General features: G+C 33.7%; 2 protein-coding genes, 2 long non-coding RNA genes and 1 pseudogene across 4 annotated transcripts; 3 read left to right on the plus strand and 2 right to left on the minus strand.

The window, feature by feature from the left end:
• Positions 1 to 381: 381 nt before the first annotated feature.
• Positions 382 to 3,237, minus strand: LOC140991090 (rho guanine nucleotide exchange factor 8-like). The gene is made up of 7 exons (XM_073461011.1): positions 2,741 to 3,237; positions 2,477 to 2,593; positions 2,166 to 2,320; positions 1,985 to 2,059; positions 1,627 to 1,893; positions 1,213 to 1,533; positions 382 to 1,101 (listed from the first exon to the last, which is right to left on the minus strand). Exons 1-7 carry the CDS (start codon positions 2,961 to 2,963, stop codon positions 658 to 660), a joined length of 1,602 nt encoding a protein of 533 aa, XP_073317112.1. The 5' UTR covers positions 2,964 to 3,237; the 3' UTR covers positions 382 to 657.
• A 1,556-nt stretch (positions 3,238 to 4,793) lies between these two features.
• LOC140990964 (uncharacterized) lies at positions 4,794 to 5,359 on the plus strand. Its single transcript, XR_012177739.1, has 2 exons — positions 4,794 to 4,951; positions 5,130 to 5,359. It is a non-coding gene; the product is annotated as an uncharacterized lncRNA (long non-coding RNA).
• Positions 5,360 to 6,624: 1,265 nt separating this feature from the next.
• Positions 6,625 to 9,675, minus strand: LOC140991703 (uncharacterized). Its single transcript, XR_012177940.1, has 3 exons — positions 9,354 to 9,675; positions 7,394 to 7,448; positions 6,625 to 7,257 (listed from the first exon to the last, which is right to left on the minus strand). It is a non-coding gene; the product is annotated as an uncharacterized lncRNA (long non-coding RNA).
• Positions 9,676 to 13,933: 4,258 nt separating this feature from the next.
• Positions 13,934 to 14,761, plus strand: LOC140956276 (kirola-like). Its single transcript, XM_073412984.1, has 2 exons — positions 13,934 to 14,167; positions 14,326 to 14,761. The coding sequence occupies exons 1-2, from the start codon at positions 13,978 to 13,980 to the stop codon at positions 14,589 to 14,591; spliced, it is 456 nt and encodes a 151-aa protein (XP_073269085.1). The 5' UTR covers positions 13,934 to 13,977; the 3' UTR covers positions 14,592 to 14,761.
• Positions 14,762 to 17,070: 2,309 nt separating this feature from the next.
• LOC140956398 (MLP-like protein 31) lies at positions 17,071 to 19,257 on the plus strand (annotated as a pseudogene).
• Positions 19,258 to 19,571: the final 314 nt, after the last annotated feature.

Genomic DNA, 19,571 nt, shown 5'->3' on the forward strand with positions numbered 1-19,571 from the left:
TCTGCGAGACAGATCAACCCTACCGATATTCACAATAAAAAAATAATACATTTAACATAAAAAGTAATACTTTTTCATGGATGACTCAAATAAGAAATCTGTCTCACAAAATACGATCCGTGAGACTGTCTCACACAAGTTTTTGCCTAAAATTTAATGCTTATATCCAAACCCAATTCCCGTTTGATCATATTCATGCTCAACCCAACAGAGTCGGGAACTGGCCAGGTATGATTATACCCGGACCTATTACCGACCCGACAGAGTCGAAAATCATTCCTATAATACTTGGGAGAATATATTACATACATGGCTCCGTGGCTCATATCTATGCATAACATGCCTTACTCCAGAAGATGGTCATGTAATCAACTAAGCAAATTAAGAAACAATGACAAAATTCCGTATTAATGAAATTAGACAAGTTTCATAGATACAAGAAGGGAACAAATACAAACCACTCCAAGTACCAAAGGGCAGGCGACTTGTGCTGCTTCCCTATCCAAAATTGGAAGGAAGGGCAATCATTAAGCTAACTCAAATGATGGACGACTCAAAGGTTATCAGCATCTGTACATTAAAGGTTAAACCTTTGTTCTGTTTTAGCTTATTGCATACAGTTATCTGTATCTATTTTTATATTTCTCCGCGAATGAATCAATGTTGAGAAGTAGGACTTCTCAAACTATTCATCTCAAGCTTATCAGTGTAAGATAACTTCTTGATAATGTTAACATGAGCAGGTTTTGTCACCAATATTTCTTCTTCATCCTGACTAGTAGAAGACAAGAAGTTACCGGTCGAATGATTCTTCCTGATTTTTGTCACGGGAGGCTCTACATCCCACCCCATGAAATCGGACAAAGTCATTGAACCTGTCGGAGTCTCTGCTGCAGAACTCAAATTCCCGGCCTCATCCTCTCGGCTTAGTGGCTGTGATTGAGAGGAATATTTCGTTGATTGATTCCACGTTCCAGCTTCAAGTGATGGATCTTGGGCTAGAGAATCTGCATATAAGACATCCTCGATACGAGACATCACTGTATTGGCCAAGCTTTCCAGTACCCTAGAATAGCTTTCAAGTATTGACAACCCCACATCCTACAATGTTGGAACTTGGAATTAACAAAATAGCTAATATAGTAAGTGATGGTTTCTTGGTATCGGAAAAGATAGAAATCAAATGTTTTTTTTTCTTATTTTCATTCATACTTTGTTGTATTGGATTTTACTAATGTCGAGTGAGGATTGAGGAATTCCGGGAAATTGATGTTTGAGAAGGAGTAAGATAGTCTCGGCTCGTTCTTCGAAAAGCTCTCTCTTCTCCAAGCTCACAGCCGAACCCCATCCAGATTTCCCATCCTTTTGGTGCATTTTCCTTTTCCATATCACAATAGATGCCTCAATTCTGTTCTTTAGGTCAAGAACTTTGTGCTCCGATGACATGTCCATTGTCAAAAGGAATTGCTGAGGATCAAAGAACTCAATGGTAATGTTTTTATAGACCGGTTCACCTAGGCTTGATCTACCATTCTGCAAGATACCAGCACAAACACAAATCATAAAAACGATAATAATTTTCTAATCAACATTCTAATACAAGAAATATTCTCCTTTCCCACAAACCTTGGGGAGCGATTCAATGTAGTTATCCGGGATCTCCATGTCTAAAAGTATTTGAGCATTTATGGCCATGGACGCTTTCAATACTTGATTTACAGCTTCCTTCTGCTTTTGCAAAAACTGCCGAGATTCTTCTGAAAGTCCTGTCGGGGGAACCTTTACTGTAGGCAGCCACCATTTATCATTTCTTTGGATCCCCTTTTCAGACTCATCGGCATCTCTTGAAACATACCAGAATTCTTGTTGGCCTTCAAAGTTTTCCAGGATACCCTGCCGTTATAATTTCAATACTACGTCTGTCAAGTAACAAGAGTAAAAGTAATTAATGATTTTGCAAGAGACATAAGTAGCATATTCTTACGATAAGCATTGCATCAAGCTTGCGTAAAGCTGGAATGTTCAACATAAGGTCTCTCCTTTGTTGAGTCAACATTATCTAAGAAACATGAAATAAATACATGCAAAATATTATCATAAAATACAGTGAGTACTCATGAAATATATTGCCCTTTTCTAGAGGAAAATGACAAATGATATTTTACCTCCATGTCTGTTCCATCCTTTGATTTCTGTTGAGAAGGAACAAATTCTACTATATAATCTGCAACTGATAAAAGCCAATCTACTTCCTTTTTCCATCTTTCCTTCCTCTCTACAGACATGGGCTCTAGCTTACTTTGCTCTCCGAAGACAGAAGCTGCAAGATTTTGATCATGGGTCGCTAAGTAATGTACACCATACCTAAGAAGGAGGTAAAATAACCGCGAAAATCTAATTTGGCCTTGTAATATCAGAACAGCAATCCCATTTATTTTTATTTTTCTGCTCATAATCACATTGATGTGAACTTTACCAGCAAGATTTGTGATGGCATTCGACAAGGCCAAAGCAGAAGAAACACCCTTTCCTCCACCGGACATGTCCTCTCCTAGAAGCAACTTGGCAAATCTTTCCTTCATCAATTCCATATCTAAAACCGAACGAAATAATTAATATCGAATTCCCAACGCATCATTAACGAACAAGAATAAAAACGAAAAACCAAGAATGTATCATTATGTGTGAGTGAATCAATGACATTGGATTAAACTGAATCAAATGTGAGGTCGAAGATTACCCGAAACCGGCCTTTCCCTTTTGCAATTCCCTAATCTAGGTATCGATTTAGAAACGGGGCTTTTATCCAAATCACTATCTATTTGTTGAGCTTCCGGTACCTCAGGCGATGCCGCACCTTCACGCATATTTTCTATCTTCTCATCATGCTGATTGATGAAATCGAACATTTTCCGAAATTGAAAAGACCTGGATTTATGTACGCTCCTTTCTTCCTTTACCATAATCTTCAAAGCTCAGTAACTTGAATCCAAAAACACCAAACACATTGGAACAATCTATCAAGATTGGAAGCCTCTTCAATCGATTCACCAGGAAAAATAGACAAGGAAAAACCCCTCTTCTCCGCGAGGAAATCGTAAGATGGGAAAAGGGTTTCTCTGATTTTCCCTAGTTCATCAAATTTCGTGACCGAGTTTAATGATTTTGATTTTCTAATAAGAAAAAAATTCAATCTTGAGGAGCTGTCATTGAACGTGGAAAGCATATTTGATCAATGGGAGAAAAGAAGAATAAACAATAGAGAGGGAACGAGTGGCTTAGCTTTTCAACTCTGGCAAAAAGCCCGGGAAATCATACATTGAATATAATTATTATTTTTATAAAGAAAATTTATATCCATTTTAACTCAATATATTATAAATTTTAAAACAATTATGTAATGTGTTGGTGTAATAATTGTCTCTACGAGAAGATTGTAACGTGAGACAGTCAACTCTGCTCACATTTACAATAAAAAGTATCGTTTTTTGTGAAGTAATACTTTTGGCGGAAAGAATAATATTTTCATGGGTAACCCAAATAGAATATAGGTATCACAAAATAGATCTCTGAGATCGTTTAACAAGATTTTTTGTATGTCTCTAGTGGTAGAGCAATTGAAACGTAATACTTGAGCTGCTATTAAATTTGATAGATTTGAGTTGTACTGTAAACACCAGCTATAACTTTTGGTAAAACGACAAATACTCGGTCTTAAATTGATATCAGAGTCAAGATCACGGGTTTAATTCTCATTGATTGAAAGGAGTGCAATTTTCGAAAGATATATTATTGAATGCAATAATTATCTTTCTGGTAGAACAATTAAACGTGAATCTTTATCTGCTATACCTTTATATATATTTGAATTGTAACATTATCACCACTTATAATTTTTTTTTATAAAACGACAAACGTTCGGACTTACATAATATTACTCCCAAATCAATCAATAATATCTTAATCTGATAAATCAGCCCAAATCGGCTTACTGATGGAATGTCCTAATTAATATATTTCATGAGGAATAATTGGAACAATGTTATTGAATTCTTTAATAATATTATTGATTATAAATGGATTTTCACAAAGAAATGAATAATTTAGTGATGTTAAAAAAGATTTTCTTAATTTAAAACATATTGTAACATGCTTCTCGATTGAACTCCTTAAACATATAAATCTTCAAAATATGCTTTTTAAAAATACCAAAAAAGCATTTAAACTTACATTTAAGTTTTCGAACATCGTTAAACCATCTAGATAACAAACAAAATAATCAAAAAAAGATTAGTAATATCTTGACAGATTGCCCAAGTTGCTCTTGCTCCATAAGAATAAAGTGGTGAAAATATATTAGAACTTTAATGTGCAAGAATTAATTACTTAATTAAAACAAACCCTTTTACGGAGATCTGAATTTGGAAGGCTCTCTTAGCAATTATCATCAAATTTAATAATTAATTAAGTGATTTTGTGAATTAATAATTATTATGTTAATCAAATGGTAAGTTTAATTGCGAAAAATTAATAGCAATTACTAGAGCCAGTAACTCAAAATTTTGGGATCACAAAAACTCTTGTGAGACGGTCTACGGATCAATTTTGTGGGTCAAATCTCTTATTTGAGTCATCCATGAAAAAATATTATTTTTTATTGTGAATATCGGTAGGATTGACCTGTCTAGATAAAAATTCGTGAGACCGTCTTACAAGAGACTGAGACTTACTCTTTTGAGATTATTTCAAGTGCTGTGTGGCTATAATTATAGACGTGAGCTGGTGACTTGTGCCTTCATTTTTCATTGATTTAAAGTTTCTCTTAAAGCGGGGATTGATCTTGTCGAAACCGTTCGTATAGCAGATAAATTTTTGAGCCGATCATTGTGGCTTGCTGTGCTCGAATCTGAATCAGCGAAGATGATGTCCTTCGAGATGAACGACCGGAAAAGTGAGTTGATTTCATCTTCCCATCTTCATTCCTTTTTATTTATTCTTTTTAATGTTTTTTTTTTTCATGCGATTGTTGCCCGTGCGTGTTGTTGCATTGTTTATAGGAGTTTTTTTGGAATTTGCATGTTAGTGGTGACGAGAAATGGTTGATGTGTGCCTGTTTCTATGCTGTGCAGAACGTGTATGTTGGCGCGTAAATGGTCGATTTTTGTTTGTTTCCCTACTTCGAACACTACACGGTAAGGAGCAATAGGCACTGCTGGTTCTTTCTCTGAGTTGACGTAAATGGTTGATTCGTGCTTCTTGGTCAAACTAGATTGGCTGGCCCTTCGTATGTTGTACCTGGTTGTTTGACCTCGAACATACCATCTTGAATTATGTTAAATTGGCAACTCAGTTTTCTTTACGTTTGTTTTGGCATGAGAATTTTTGCAAAGGATTCAGCCAACACAACATGTGAGTTTTGATGTTATTGGCTTAATTCATCGATCGATTATTCGTATGGTTTTCATCAGTCCACCAATGTTGGATATGGTATGCGTTGCGTCTCCCACTTGTAAAAAATCAAAGAATGGGCTTTGAGGTATATTATTTTGAGATCTCTGTAAAATATAATATTCGAATTTATTTCACTATCATGAAACCGATGAATTATTCTGGCTCGCGTTTATTTTGTCTTGTTTATAGAGATATCGGGAGTCAAGGTTGTTGATCTCACGTGCGACAATTGGAGATAATAAATATGAAAATAAATAATAAATTGGACATCAAAATTTATATGGAAAACCCTTAAAAATTATTAGGGTAAAAACCACCGACAAGATGAAAAAAATTTCACTATAATATTTTATGGTGTACAACCCACTAACTGCATTTCCAAATAGAACACACACTCTCTTAATACAGGAGAACAACCACCTCACAAATATTATAGAACTAAGCACTCAAATGCTATAAGATGATAGAAAACTCGAAGAAGGGATGAATGAAATGATCGAATTGTATCTTTATTTTTATAGTCGAATTTTGAGGTGCGAAACCGTGTGCATTTATTGAATTGAGTATGAAATTTCCTTCCTTTTGTAACTTTTCAACACAGCCTGCAAAATACGACCCGTCATTTCCTCAAAATTAATCACCACTGTTTGCCGACAAAGGCTTGAAAGGAAATATTACATCAAATTAGTCTTTTAACAAACTTGGTAAGTTTTTTAGTGTCCACTATTTAGGGGTGGGATCAGGTAGGGACCCGTCCCGTAACTATCCTACCCAATCCCCGTCCCGATAAAAATTGGGAATCTTTTTTTTCCCCAATCCCGTACCCGACAAGTGTAGGGACCCGAATGTTCGGGATCCCGAACATTCGGGATCCCGTCGGGTAGGGATGTGATATCCCGAATATTTTTTTTTTTTGAAATCTCTCGAGACATATAATTCAGTTGTCAAATACTCAAATATAGAAAAATCAATGCTGCAACACAACAAAATAGCAAGTACACTTGTGTTGATCAAGGCAACATATTTGTTTCATCAATCAAGAGCTGGAATGAATAGTTAAGGGATAATGACTTCAAAGTCATTACTGAATGGTTGCTTAAAAAATTACCTTGACTACACTTATTGTTTGTTTCTCCATAGCTTCATGAATGGTTGCCCTGTCATGTTCCCTCGTACGTACTAGCAATTAACAAATAGTTGCTAGTGGGAACCTTGAGTACAATTATATTGTGAACAATAATATATTCAACAGAATTTTGCAATTACTGCACATGTATCTAATCAAACCAAAATGAATCAAATAAAAAGAAAGAAAGTTTGTTTCATAGTCATCGGTGGAAAAATCGGTTTAAATGGAGAAAATGACACTGAAATTGAAATTTCAGAATAGACATTAGATATTAAATTGAAACAAAGTGACAAAGAAGCTGACATTCACATAGGAGCTTAAATAAATTCTTGGTTAATCAAAACAAATCCAAAATAAAAAGTTCACATATCAAGCCAATGTCACATTAAATCACCACGTCAACCATTTATTTTTCTACCATGGGGTCTTTGGAGTTTACACTTGAAGAAGATGCATTACTTTGCTGTGGGCATGAGCGTGCCTACAAAAACAACAAATATACTATAATCACAATATATAACAAGATTAAAATTTACAATTAAAAAACTAAAGTAAGATGAACCAACTAAGGGATAGCTAGAAATACAACAATTACATAAAACTATAAATAGATACCAAGCACCAACTTACCCAACTCCAACTTACTGAGCCACATTCCTCTCCATGAATGTCAATGACTAAAATAAATAGATGCACTTATGTTAAAAATAACTTATTTTGTAAAAGTCAATTTATCTTTTGATGCAGAAAATAATGATAGACAAAGAATCAAAGTACTCATAAAATTACTAAACAAGTTAAATATTGACTTACTTGTGACAACCTCTTCACAATCCTTATAAAAGTTGAATTCATCTTCTGTTGGCTCCTTGTATAAATTAATTTCTTCACCTCTAAGCCAATCACTAGTACACACTAGTGCCTCCACTATTTTGGGATGCAACGATGCCCTAAATGGATCCACAACCCTCCTCCCAAGGCTAAAAGCATTCTTACTAGCAACAGTAGATGAAGGGATTGAAAAAATATTCTTGGCAATCTTAGAAAAGATTGGAAATGCTGTTGTATTCCCTTTCCACCACTCAAAAATATCGAAGCTTGAGCTCCATTTCACAAAAGGATCCGATAAGTACTTGTCCACTTCGTTGCTTATTTCTGTTTGCCTTTGAGTTTTTCTTACTTGAGCCATTTTCAGATGATAGTTCAATTTAACAGGATCATTCTTATACATTTCCATCAAATCTTTGTCTACATCACCATCATCAATCCCGTTAATATGATCTAAAGGAGAATTACCTTTGTATGCATCATACAACTCCATTAGACAATTCTTTAAACCATCGACAAAGGATTGTGTTTTGGTAGCATCCAATTTCATATCTCCCAAATGGATCCCAATCATTTGAAGTTTATAACGAGGATCTAGAATGTGACCTAGGAAAACAAGCTTGTTCACCTTCTCAAGATCACCCCAATACTTCTTGAACTTACTCTCCATTCTCTTAGCAACTTCTTGCAATGAAGGATCTGTAGTGTCGAGTATTGTCTCATCAATGATTGTCCTCATTGCAACTATTTCCTCCCAAATCAAGGGTGATGTAGTTTTCTTGGTAGCACTAAGTTGCAATGTAGTATCATGAAACCTCTTGAGAAAATTCACAAAGACTTGTACCTTCTCCCAATCTTTTTTCGTAGGAGGTCCCTCTCTTTTTTTTTCTCTGAACCTTCCACCTCTTCAAAGTATTCAACAAATTGTGCATTCTCTGTCATCCTATCAAAAACTTTCTTAAACTTGTATGCAACAGAAAGCATTGTATAGGTGGAATTCCACCTAGTAGGCACATCCATTGGAACAGTCGACATTTTATCCATCTTCAATAGGATAGCACACTCCCTAAATTGGTCCAACCGTGCCCCGGAAGAGTGAATATACTTCACACAGTTTCTAATGGACTCAACTGACTCATTAAGAAACTTCAACCCACTCTTGACAATCAAATTTATAATATGACAACAACATTTCAAATGCAAGTACTTACCATCAAATAATAGAGTGCCCATTTCCTTTAGCCTCTTTCTCATGTACTTTACCGCTTTATCGTTCGTGCCAGCATTATCAACTGTTATAGTGAAAACTTTATCTATCTCCCAGACTCTTAAACATGTTTCTAAAACTTTGCCAGTGTCATCTCCTTTGTGAGAGGTGATCTTGGTAAAATTTATTATTCGCTTATGTAACTTCCAATCATTGTCCAAGAAATGAGCAGTAATTACCATATAGTTGATATTCTGAACAGAGGTCCAAGTATCAGTAGTTATACTTACCCTTTGATCACCAATTACACTATTTATCTTAGCCATCTCCGCTGAATATAAATCCCATACAAGAGCTGCAATTTTCTTGCGGTTGGGAATTTTGAATCGAGGTTGAGCTTCCTTCATCATCTCTACAAACCCCGCCCCTTCCACAATCCTAAACGGCATTTCATCTTTAACAACAAATGTGACAACCTTATCTTCAAGTTTTTTTTGGCTAAAGATGTGAGGTGTCAAAACATTATTCATGGACGACTGTGTTAAGATCAGTTGAGAAGAACCTGACTTCACCGCGTTATGAGGATTCTTATTGCATTTCTTCACATGCCCATCAATGCCATTATTCCCATGTGTTCTGCTATGGGCAGGAACTTCAGTTTGGCAATAATTACAAACGGCAACAACAGCAATGACCTCATTTTTGTCATTTATCCTTATAATTTTCTTGGCGTGTGACCACACATTCGCTACTTTTTTTCTTTTGGCTCCAATATCTACTACTTCCTCATGAATGATTGGTGTTTTGGATGGAGATAGTGTTTGAGGTTGAGTGGTGGAAGGAACACTGCCACTTCCACTTGATTCATCCATGTGCACCTAATTAATAACAAATGACAAATATTAGTAATCATAGTACATTATATTCTAATAATAAGAAATATAATTACCAAATAATAGTAATCTCAATGAACAATTATGGTGTCACTTAGATTTGCTGGGAATTCCTTGCATCTATCCAATGAACACAAACTTCAAAAATATCCGTGTATATATGATATATGGGACCATGCTTTTTGGAAAAAAAGTAACATTTAAACCATATGGACTCTCTTCATCCTCACTTAGTTGCTGAAAAATTAATTAATATTACAAGAAAAAGACCTTTACTCTCGGCCTCCTACTCCATTATGTGTATGTGACCAGCTTCATTTTTTATGTTCAACTATTATACATGTTTTGTTATAAGACATTTACAAACTAACTAAAAACAACAAATAAAGTGGTCTCCAAACTCCTTAATTTATGTATAGTAAGTTGTCACAACACAAATTAAGATAAACATACCATTTCAATTCGATTTAGTTCAGTTATTTTTTCAAAATAAAAACAATGGAGAAGCTTCTGTGTCATACATCCTCTGCCTAATAACATAAATGTGAATAAATAAAATTCAATTCACCCAAAACTTTTCCAAAAAAGATTAGTGATTTCTGGTTACCTGAATGTAGGTATATTATATAAGAACAAAAAACCTTAGAAAACCTTGTACGTATGTAATATGCTGTGGGGCATGGATATTCTCCTTATGTATACAATTACTTTTCAATGGAAAATGCAGTAACCAGTTAATATAACAGCAACAATCCTTGCTTTCCATTCTTGGACCTCTCACTATCACAACTTCAATTTCTTGATTTAGCTTAACCAGTTAATATAACAGCAACAATATCAATAAAACTGCAGCCATATGAAGTGTATTTCCAACCCATGAACAAGTCCTATCTACTCCTCACTTCTACGCATTTAACAAAAAATAATTAAAAGTATGGATATTAATCAGCAAATTAAAAACACCACAGTAAAAAATTTTTAAACAATGGCTGGAAATCGCAAGGATAACAGGGAAAACATTAGGGCTTCGACTTCTCAACAACAAACCACTAAATAACAAAGAAATCGAGAGACACACTCACCGAAAACGGAGGAAAAACTCGCGCACGAAAAAAGACTGAAACAGGTTCTCACTCGCGCTAGTTCTTCCAATATGAGGCAGGGAAGGAGGCGCAAGGTTAGGGGAACAAGGTTGTTGGCTACTGCGCTCCGATCTCCGGTGGCCGGACAGCACGCAATGGTGGTTGGAGTCGGGACGCAGAAAACTGACGGGATTAGGGGAAGGATTACGAGATTGGGGATTTGGGGTTTCACTCTCCCTCTCTCATATGTACGTATTGTCAATTGTGTAATATGGAATTATGGATAGGTAATAATTAAAAATAATATAAAATTTAATAATATTTTTTCGGGTCGGGACGGGAATAACGTCGGGAGGAAATTATATACCCTACCCTTCTCCCGAAATAAATCGGGACGGGAAAAATCCCGAACTTGCGGGTCGGGAAATAAGCGGGTCGGGAATTTTGCGGGAAGGGAATGGGATGGGAATCGGGTAGGGTCGGGAATTTTGGGTTTTTTGCCAGCCCTGCCACTATTAACTTCTTGGCAAAAACTTGTGTGAGACGGTCTCACGAGTCGTATTTTGTGAGACAGATATCTTATTTAGGTCATCCATGAAAAAGTATTACTTTTTATGCTAAGAGTGTTACTTTTTATGGTGAATATCTCGGTAGGGTTGACCCGTCTCGCAGATAAAGATTCGTGAAACCGTCTCACAAGAGACATACTCTAATTTCTTTACAAGACATACATTGATGGACCATTTGTGGATAATGGGGTGAAAAAATACAAAATGCTATCAGAGTTTTATATGAGTTCATGTTTGGCGATTCATTTTAATAACTTTCTTGATTAACTGAAATTATTTGTTGATTTCTACTTATTTTCGTTCGTTGTGTAAATTGGCTACAAAACTTAGAAGCGAGTCTCGCCTATGTGTCTGCTACATCGATCACCTTTAGATGAAAGCTAAAATATTATACATCAAAATTATTCATATGTTTGTATGGATAGTTGAATAACCAATTTATAAAATTACAAAATGGACAAGGAATGGTGAAATTATTTGTTAGGGTTTGAGTCTTCATTTAAAATTGGTAAAAAAAATGCCCGAGTATGAAGAAGGGGTTTAAAAATTTCTTGCACAAGCTAGGAAATATGCCAAAACATGAAGTAATCTTATGTTCTTGCAGGTGTTGTAAAGTAAGAAGTATATGAAATTTGACCAAGTGTACGGGCACTTAATTATTGAGGTGTTCGATTCTTCTTACACTATCAGTGTCTTCCATGGTGAAAGTTATATTTCACAATTTCAACGTGAAAGTAGTTCAAGAGGAGTTCAAGAAGAGGATGATAAAAGTAGATAAACATATCACTTATATAGGGATGTCTTTGTTCCGAAAGAAGAGGTTGGATAAACCATGTATGAGGCAAGAAATTATGAGTAAATATTATTATTTTCAAAAGTACTTTATGAAAACTTCTTTTTAAATTTTTCGTATTTAAGTAATGACATCTTTTGAAATTTGTTTCTTACAATTTTTCATATATTTCTATTTTTCTCATACTTAAGGAAAAACATGTCCTGCATATTCAACAATTACAAGATCAAAAGTTTGGATTGGAGGTCACAAAGGAAAAAAAAGACAAACCTAGTAGTCAAGTTGTTAGAGAGAAAATGATAATAAAACTATCTATTTGTTATTTGCAGGTCACAAGAAAAAAAATTCTCTCTTTGTTATTTGCTGAAAGAAATAGAAGAATGTCCACCCAAAACTCAAAACACAACTAACATTGCTGATGATGCAATTAGCCTCGTGTTTGGCAAGGAAGCTCGAGGTAGAGCGCATGGAATGAACTTTGGAGTTACACCATAGAAAGGTGGAGCTTACGTGCAACAAAATGAAACTGTTAAACATTATGATGCATAACCTTCAACAAGAAATGCAAGAAATAGGTCAATGTTATTCCAAAATATGAGGCAAAAAAACAGCAAGAAAGAACAAGTTAATAATTAAACAACATAAGATAAAATAAGTTTGGTTTGTGCACTTAAATTCTTGGACATACATGGTGACATTACTTGATTTGTTTGTAGAATTAGGTTACTAGTTATGGCATTGGTAGCGTTATTGGGAATGAAGTTGGTAACGTTTGTTATATCAATGTTGCCAAAAAAAGTGATAATGTTGATAATGCTAGCCAACAGCTAGCTACAATTTAGATAACTCTCTTCAATTATGTGTTTTCTAAAGCATAAAATTGTTATAAAATAGGCATGATACAATTATTAACTTTGTATTTTTATATACAGTATACTTTGAAGAATTTTAGTAGTGGAGATATCCGTGATAATACTAAATGTAAGTTGTTTAATTGGTGTGTTGATGAAGTTGTTGCAGAAATTCGAATTGTATCCATATCCATAGATCCAAAGCCAAAGTGCATCATGTTTATTTTGGTTGATTTTGTTGGAAAGTTTGGGTTGATAGGGTTTTTGTGGAGAAGATAGACCTCATTCGACCAAATGATGAAATGTTTTTTTCTCGAGGATGCAATAGTAAGCACAATATTTATAATTTTGTGTGACAGATGTAGATTCTACTGAATTTAAAGTAATAAATATTTTTGTAGGTAAGAAATCATTTTACTAAGTAAATTTCTTGTTACTTCATTAAATTTTCTTCTCTTAGAGAATTGAAATTAATTAGTTTTTATGTGTTACCTTGTTGTTTTGCTTGAGTGAGGTGTTTATGGATGGATGTAGTGTGATTAATTGTTTGAGTTTCGGATTTTTTTTGTTCATGGATATCAATACACAGCGTGAACAACGCACTCCTTAAGTCGTGAATAAACTTAAGTGCAGCGCGCAACATATGTTCTGGATAATATTAATACAAAACATCTCATTAACAACACACTGTAGGTCGTGAATAATCTTAATCGCAGTGCGCACCTTGTGCCGTGTATAATATTAACAAATGCACGCCATTAACATAACACTCCGCACGTCGTGAATATGCTAACTGCAACATGCACACTCGCCGTGAATGATATTACCTGCAGCTCCAGTAGTTCTCAAAAACAAGATATTTTAACTTGATAAACACATGAAGATGATGGAATATCTCTTCTAATAAATCTTTGTTCAGATAAAAAAATACTTGTAGTCATATATTTTTTCCTAACCAAATCTAGTATTTAAGTGGATAAAATCTTAGGGAAAAGACTAATACATTCAAAGATTTATGGGATCGGTCACAATCGAAATCATTTATTGAAAATCACAAGAAAGACCTGAAAATTAAATTCATTAAAGAAATATAAACTTTAGTGTATATATAGAGATAAACCCAGGTGAAGAAGATAGTTCACATTATATAAAAAAGAAAGAAAGAAAGAAGGAAATGGCAGGACTACCTTGCAAGCTTATTGCCCAAGTAGCCTTCAAAGCCGGCGGGGATGTGTTTCACCGCCTGATGAGTGATAGGCCACACCACTTGTCTAATGTCACGCCCGCAAAAGTTCAAGCCTGTAACTTACACCAAGGACAATATGGCACCAATGGCTCCGTTATCGAATGGAAATATACACTTGGTACGTGGGAAAATTGCATAACACTCGTGTTAATTGTTTAGTATTATTTGATCAAATTAAAAATAATAATAACACATGCAACACGTGTGCATCTTTTACTAGTTAGTCGAGTAAAAACTCCTAATATTTGACCACTCTTTATATATACATGCACAAAGATGGGAAGGAACAAACTGCCAAACAACTACTCCATGACATAGACGAGGCGAAAAAGACCATCTCCTATAAAATGCTTGGGGGAGATCTATTGGAGACGTACAAGAATATGACTATAACCATTCACGTTGAAACCAAAAACGGGGTGGATTTTATTACATGGACTGTGGAATATGAGCTGCTCAAACCGGACAATCCACATCCGCTTTCGCTCATGGGTTTCTTCATCGAGTTCACTAAAGAAGTCGAGACTCATATTTTCGGATAATTCTCGAACATTATTAAGTTATGTAATCAACAATATTGTCCGTGGAAAGTAATAAAATGTGTGCAAATGTAATAATAAAATTTGAACACCAACTAGTATACTTGAGCTTTGTGTTATGCGGTACTCTCCTACGTACAAATAAGAAATATGTTTTCTTGGGCTTGGCTTAATTTGTGTAAAAATTTTTTACTTGTTTTTACTTTTCGAGTGTGTGATGTTATGTGAGTAATTAATCCACTATTCAGTAAGCTTTAGCTTTCCATGTTGGGGAGAACAGAAAGCAGGAGGAAAGAGAAGAAAAGTTTAGCAAGTGATTTTTTTTTTTTTTTTGAAATTGATCATATGTTTTAATTAAAAGAAATTATTGTTTTGAAACATGTGAAAAGAAGGGAACATAAGTTATTTGAAAATAGAATGAAATTAATAGATGATAGTCTTTATTTTCGTTCTCGAGATGAAAATGTTTGTGGGAAAAAACCAAAGCGTGAAGGTTTTCGCATAATTTTGGTCGAATATATTTGTTTATTTTTAAATAACGTTCTCAAGTATATTTGAGTGTATTCATAGATAAACGATTTTTTTTCTTTTTTTTTTAAAATCCCTTGTGAAATGGTTCATGACAGTTCTAACCATGTTCCCGTGGATGGGTTTGAATCGATTCTCGGGATCAAATTTTTTTATATAATTTAATTATCTTCCCAGCTCGCTCCGTTGAAACTTATTAAACTATCATGTATATATATATGTACTACTTTCCCATACTTTAATTTATTTTTTAAATTTTATTTCGATTTTAATAAATTCTTTTGACTTATAAATAGGATACTATTGTGAAAAATTACTTCGAATATTTGTGGTATTATAATTATTTTATTTTCGTATAATTTGATCATACAATTCGTACAATAACTACTGGTAATCATCAAACGTTATTTTCACATGTCAACATAATTCAATTATATGAAGAAATAAATTTTTTTTAAACAAATTAATAAGAGAAGAAAGAACGTTTGAGCTTTGAGATAAAATATGGAAAAGTTTCAGAAAAAATGGATTGAAACATGAAGATTACTAGTAAGCTCACACAATCAAAATTATATAATAAATTATACAGAGATTTTTTTTTTGTTTTTTTTTTAAACAAATAAATTATACAGAGATAAAGTTAGAAATGAACTTTTTTTTTTGTATTTAGTTAGAAATTAACTTTAATATCATATTAACATGTTTTGAAATTTTTATCATTATCGATGGACTAAAGTGAAATTTGATAAATTATGGAGGGACTAAATTGATATTTGAATTGTTGAAATAAAAAAAATAAAAATAAAATTGTGTTTTGAAATTTAAAAAAAAAAAGAAAAAAAACAAAAAATAAAAGTGTAATATTAGTATCATATAAGGGTAAAGTTAGAAGAAAAAGTTGGTGTCCGTCCTAGGTGATTATTATCATGTCCTCAACTTTAATAAAATATGATAGATTTATGATGTGATTGATAGTGACGACCACAGCTGGTTTTGTAATCACACCGCTGGTAGAACAACAAATTTGGACAAAAAATTTGATCTTCTTAATTTTGGGGGAAAAAAACTAAAGTCAAAGCCAAAAATTGAGCTGAAAAAGGGATTTACGAAAATAATTAAGTGAACAAAATTATTGGACTAAATCAATACTATCATGCCTATTGGTTAGTATTGTGGAATTGAATTTTTTAAACATACCAAAGGTAGTGATTTCCTATCTAAACTATCTAAATTACCCCTACAAATAGGATTTGAATCCAAAATTTCATGAGTTTTTTGACATTACTCTTGCCATTACTCCAAAAGACGGTATCAATTGAGTTTTGAAGCTCCACTTAGGTCATCTCTAACCACAAAATCTATTTTGCTGCAACGATTTTTGCACCAAATACAACATCCATCTCCAACTCATTTACTTTAAATCTTACACAAAAAAACAATTTTCGAAATATTCTTTTTATTTTACATATATTAGTTATTATCTTTTATTTAATAAATTTTTAATTATGACTAATGTTTACATTATATAATCAATATTATAAAATTAATGAATAATTATAATTAATTTTTATGTTTAAATATATATTTATTAAAGTAATTAAATAAGTATTAAATTATTATTTATACATTATTAATAATTATTAAAAACAAATAATTTTATTAAACAAAAATTTAAAAAGAAAATTGTTGCACCAAATTTGGCGCAGGATTTGGTGACAACAAAAAAATTGTCAAACACTAAAAAAATAAATAATACTCTTTCCCAATCAAATCTATAATTTGAGTGGACAAAATCTTGGAGACAAGACTAATACATACAAAGATTTATGAAAAGGGTCACTATCAAAGTTATTTAATAAACAAGACAAGAAATTAAGACCCAAAAGTTAAATTCTTTAACAAGGTAAATTATGGTAAATATATATATAAATCCAAAGGCATATATTTCATAAAACAAAATTATTGCAAAAGAAATGGCCGGACTACCATGCAAGCTTATTGCCCAAGTAGCATTCAAAGCCGGCGGGGGATGTGTTTCATCACCTAATGAGCAATAAGCCACACCACTTGTCTAATGTCACGTCGGCAAAAATTCAAGCTTGCGAGCTACACCAAGGAGACTATGGTACCAATGGCTCTGTCATTCGATGGAAATATACGTTTGGTACGTGTTATTTTATTTATATTTTTTACATCTTCGATGAAAAACGAACTAAAATTCACGATATGGTTAGATTCGAAGCTAATACCTCTTAATGAAAATTCAATTAGCTAAAAAAAAAACTCCTCCATGTATAAAACTATATATAATAATATTTTTAGGCAGCGTTTGGTTGGTTTGATGCATGAGATTCATAGTTCAATTCAATTAAATTGTTGGTTGCAATTTTATATATTGGTTATTTCTCTTACATTAATCAAATCAGTATTGAATTAAAAGTACGTTATTATTTTTTATATCTTTATTTTATTTTTTTCATTAATTATGTCTTATAAATTCATTTGACTATCTTGTCCCATATATCTCTATCACCCTCATTAAAATTATTGGGTCAATCAGTCACTACAAAAAAAAACGGGGTTAGCGAGGGTCAAAACCGTCGCTAAAAAGGTAAAGCGACGGTTCTAGCGACGGTTCTGAAAAACCGTAACAGGAGGCCGCGTCGCTATTTTGCAGCGACAATTTCTCAAAAACCGTCGCCTATAGCGACGGTTTACTTGAACAAGACCGTCGCTAATTTAGCGACGGGTTAAATATAAACCGTCGCTAATATTTAGCGACCGTTTTACATAACCGGCTAAATGAAAGCGACAGTTTATAAAAACCCGTCGCTATACTAAGCGACGTTGTGAAAAAACCGTCGCTATATTAAGCGACGGTTTTTCGAAATACCGTCGCTATATAAAAACTGTAAAAAAAATTAAAAGTCATCAAAATAGTACGCAAAATTTCATAAATACGATACACCACAAATTTTAAAATTAAATATTAAATTTTCGATACAAAAAGAACTTTAAAAATCTTACTTGCACGAAAATATGTAGATCCACGTAACGCTGAAAGATTACATCGACGAGCAAATCTACGAAATTAATACAAAAAATGTTAGTACAAAGTAAAAAAAATCGAAAATGCGAAAAAATTGATAGAGTCCCTCTAAAAAGTAAAAAATCCGAAAAGGCGAAAATCGCTGTAATTTGTTCGCGAACTTAAATAGCGACGGTAGTCGAAAAACCCGTCGCCATTAGCGACAGTTTTTGACAAACCGTCGCCGATCACTGTCGCAAAATAATGCGACGGTTTATTATAATACCGTCGCACAAAATAGCGACGGTATCGTTAAACCGTCGCTAATATAGTGACTGTTGTTGTACAACCGTCGCTATAATAGCTATTGTTTTTGATAAACCGTCGCTTACTTTAGTAAACGACGGTTTTATGAAAAACCGTCGCTATTTTAGCGACAGTTTATAAAAACCGTCGCTATATTAGCAACGGTTATTCAAAAGCCGTCGCTAACTGTCGCTAACATTTGAAAGCGACGGTTTTTGAAAAACTGTCGCAAAAAAAGCGACGGTTGATCAAAAACCGTCGCTATAGTAGCAACTGTTTATCAAAAATCGTCGCTATTCCATCTGTTTTTTTGTAGTGAGTGCAAGTATCTTATCTGTACTATCTACACATTATAAAGCTGGGGAAAAAAACTGCCAAACAACTTCTTCAAGACATAGACGAGGTGAAAAAGACAATATCCTATAAGATGCTTGAAGGAGATTTGTTGAAGTACTACAAGAACATGCTTATAACCATGCATGTTGAAACCAGAGATGGAGTCGATTTCGTTACGTGGTCGGTAGAATACGAGCTGCTCAAGCCGGAGAATCAACATCCCATTTCACTCGTAGGTTTCTTCATCGATCTCACTAAAGAAGTCGAGACTCATATTTTCGGATAATTCGGGAATATAAGCTAAATAATCTAATTTATGAGTGGAAAATAAAGCGTATTTTATGTGCTAATAGAAGGTGTGATGCATGCTGAATGGAAGGGGAAACTATAAGCTTGTATTTTGTTGTGTTGTCCTACAAATAAGTGATATATATTGTACTTGTGATTGATTAATACAATTTTATTTTATTTTGATTGTTCTTTGAGTGCGTGACATAAAGTATCAATGTATTTTTTTAAAACAAAAATCCTCGTGAAAGGGCTTGGCATGGTTCTATCCATGGACGAGTCCGATTCTTGAAATCGACTAATTTTTCAACATTTCAGTAATATTCCCCAGCTCGTTTAATTTTTCGGTTGATCCTTTGGGACATTGAATCTAAGTAGCATGAGTCTTATTGACCTTTTTCACTTGTGGCTTACTTAGCCGATTTCACTAAGGCATTGTTTGGTATGAGAGATAATGTAGGATTGTGTGTTGGTTTTCGGGTTAATATCTTGTTTGG

Source organism: Primulina huaijiensis, chromosome 13 (assembly GCF_012295235.1).
Source record: "Primulina huaijiensis isolate GDHJ02 chromosome 13, ASM1229523v2, whole genome shotgun sequence".
NCBI classification, from domain to species: Eukaryota; Viridiplantae; Streptophyta; class Magnoliopsida; order Lamiales; family Gesneriaceae; genus Primulina; species Primulina huaijiensis.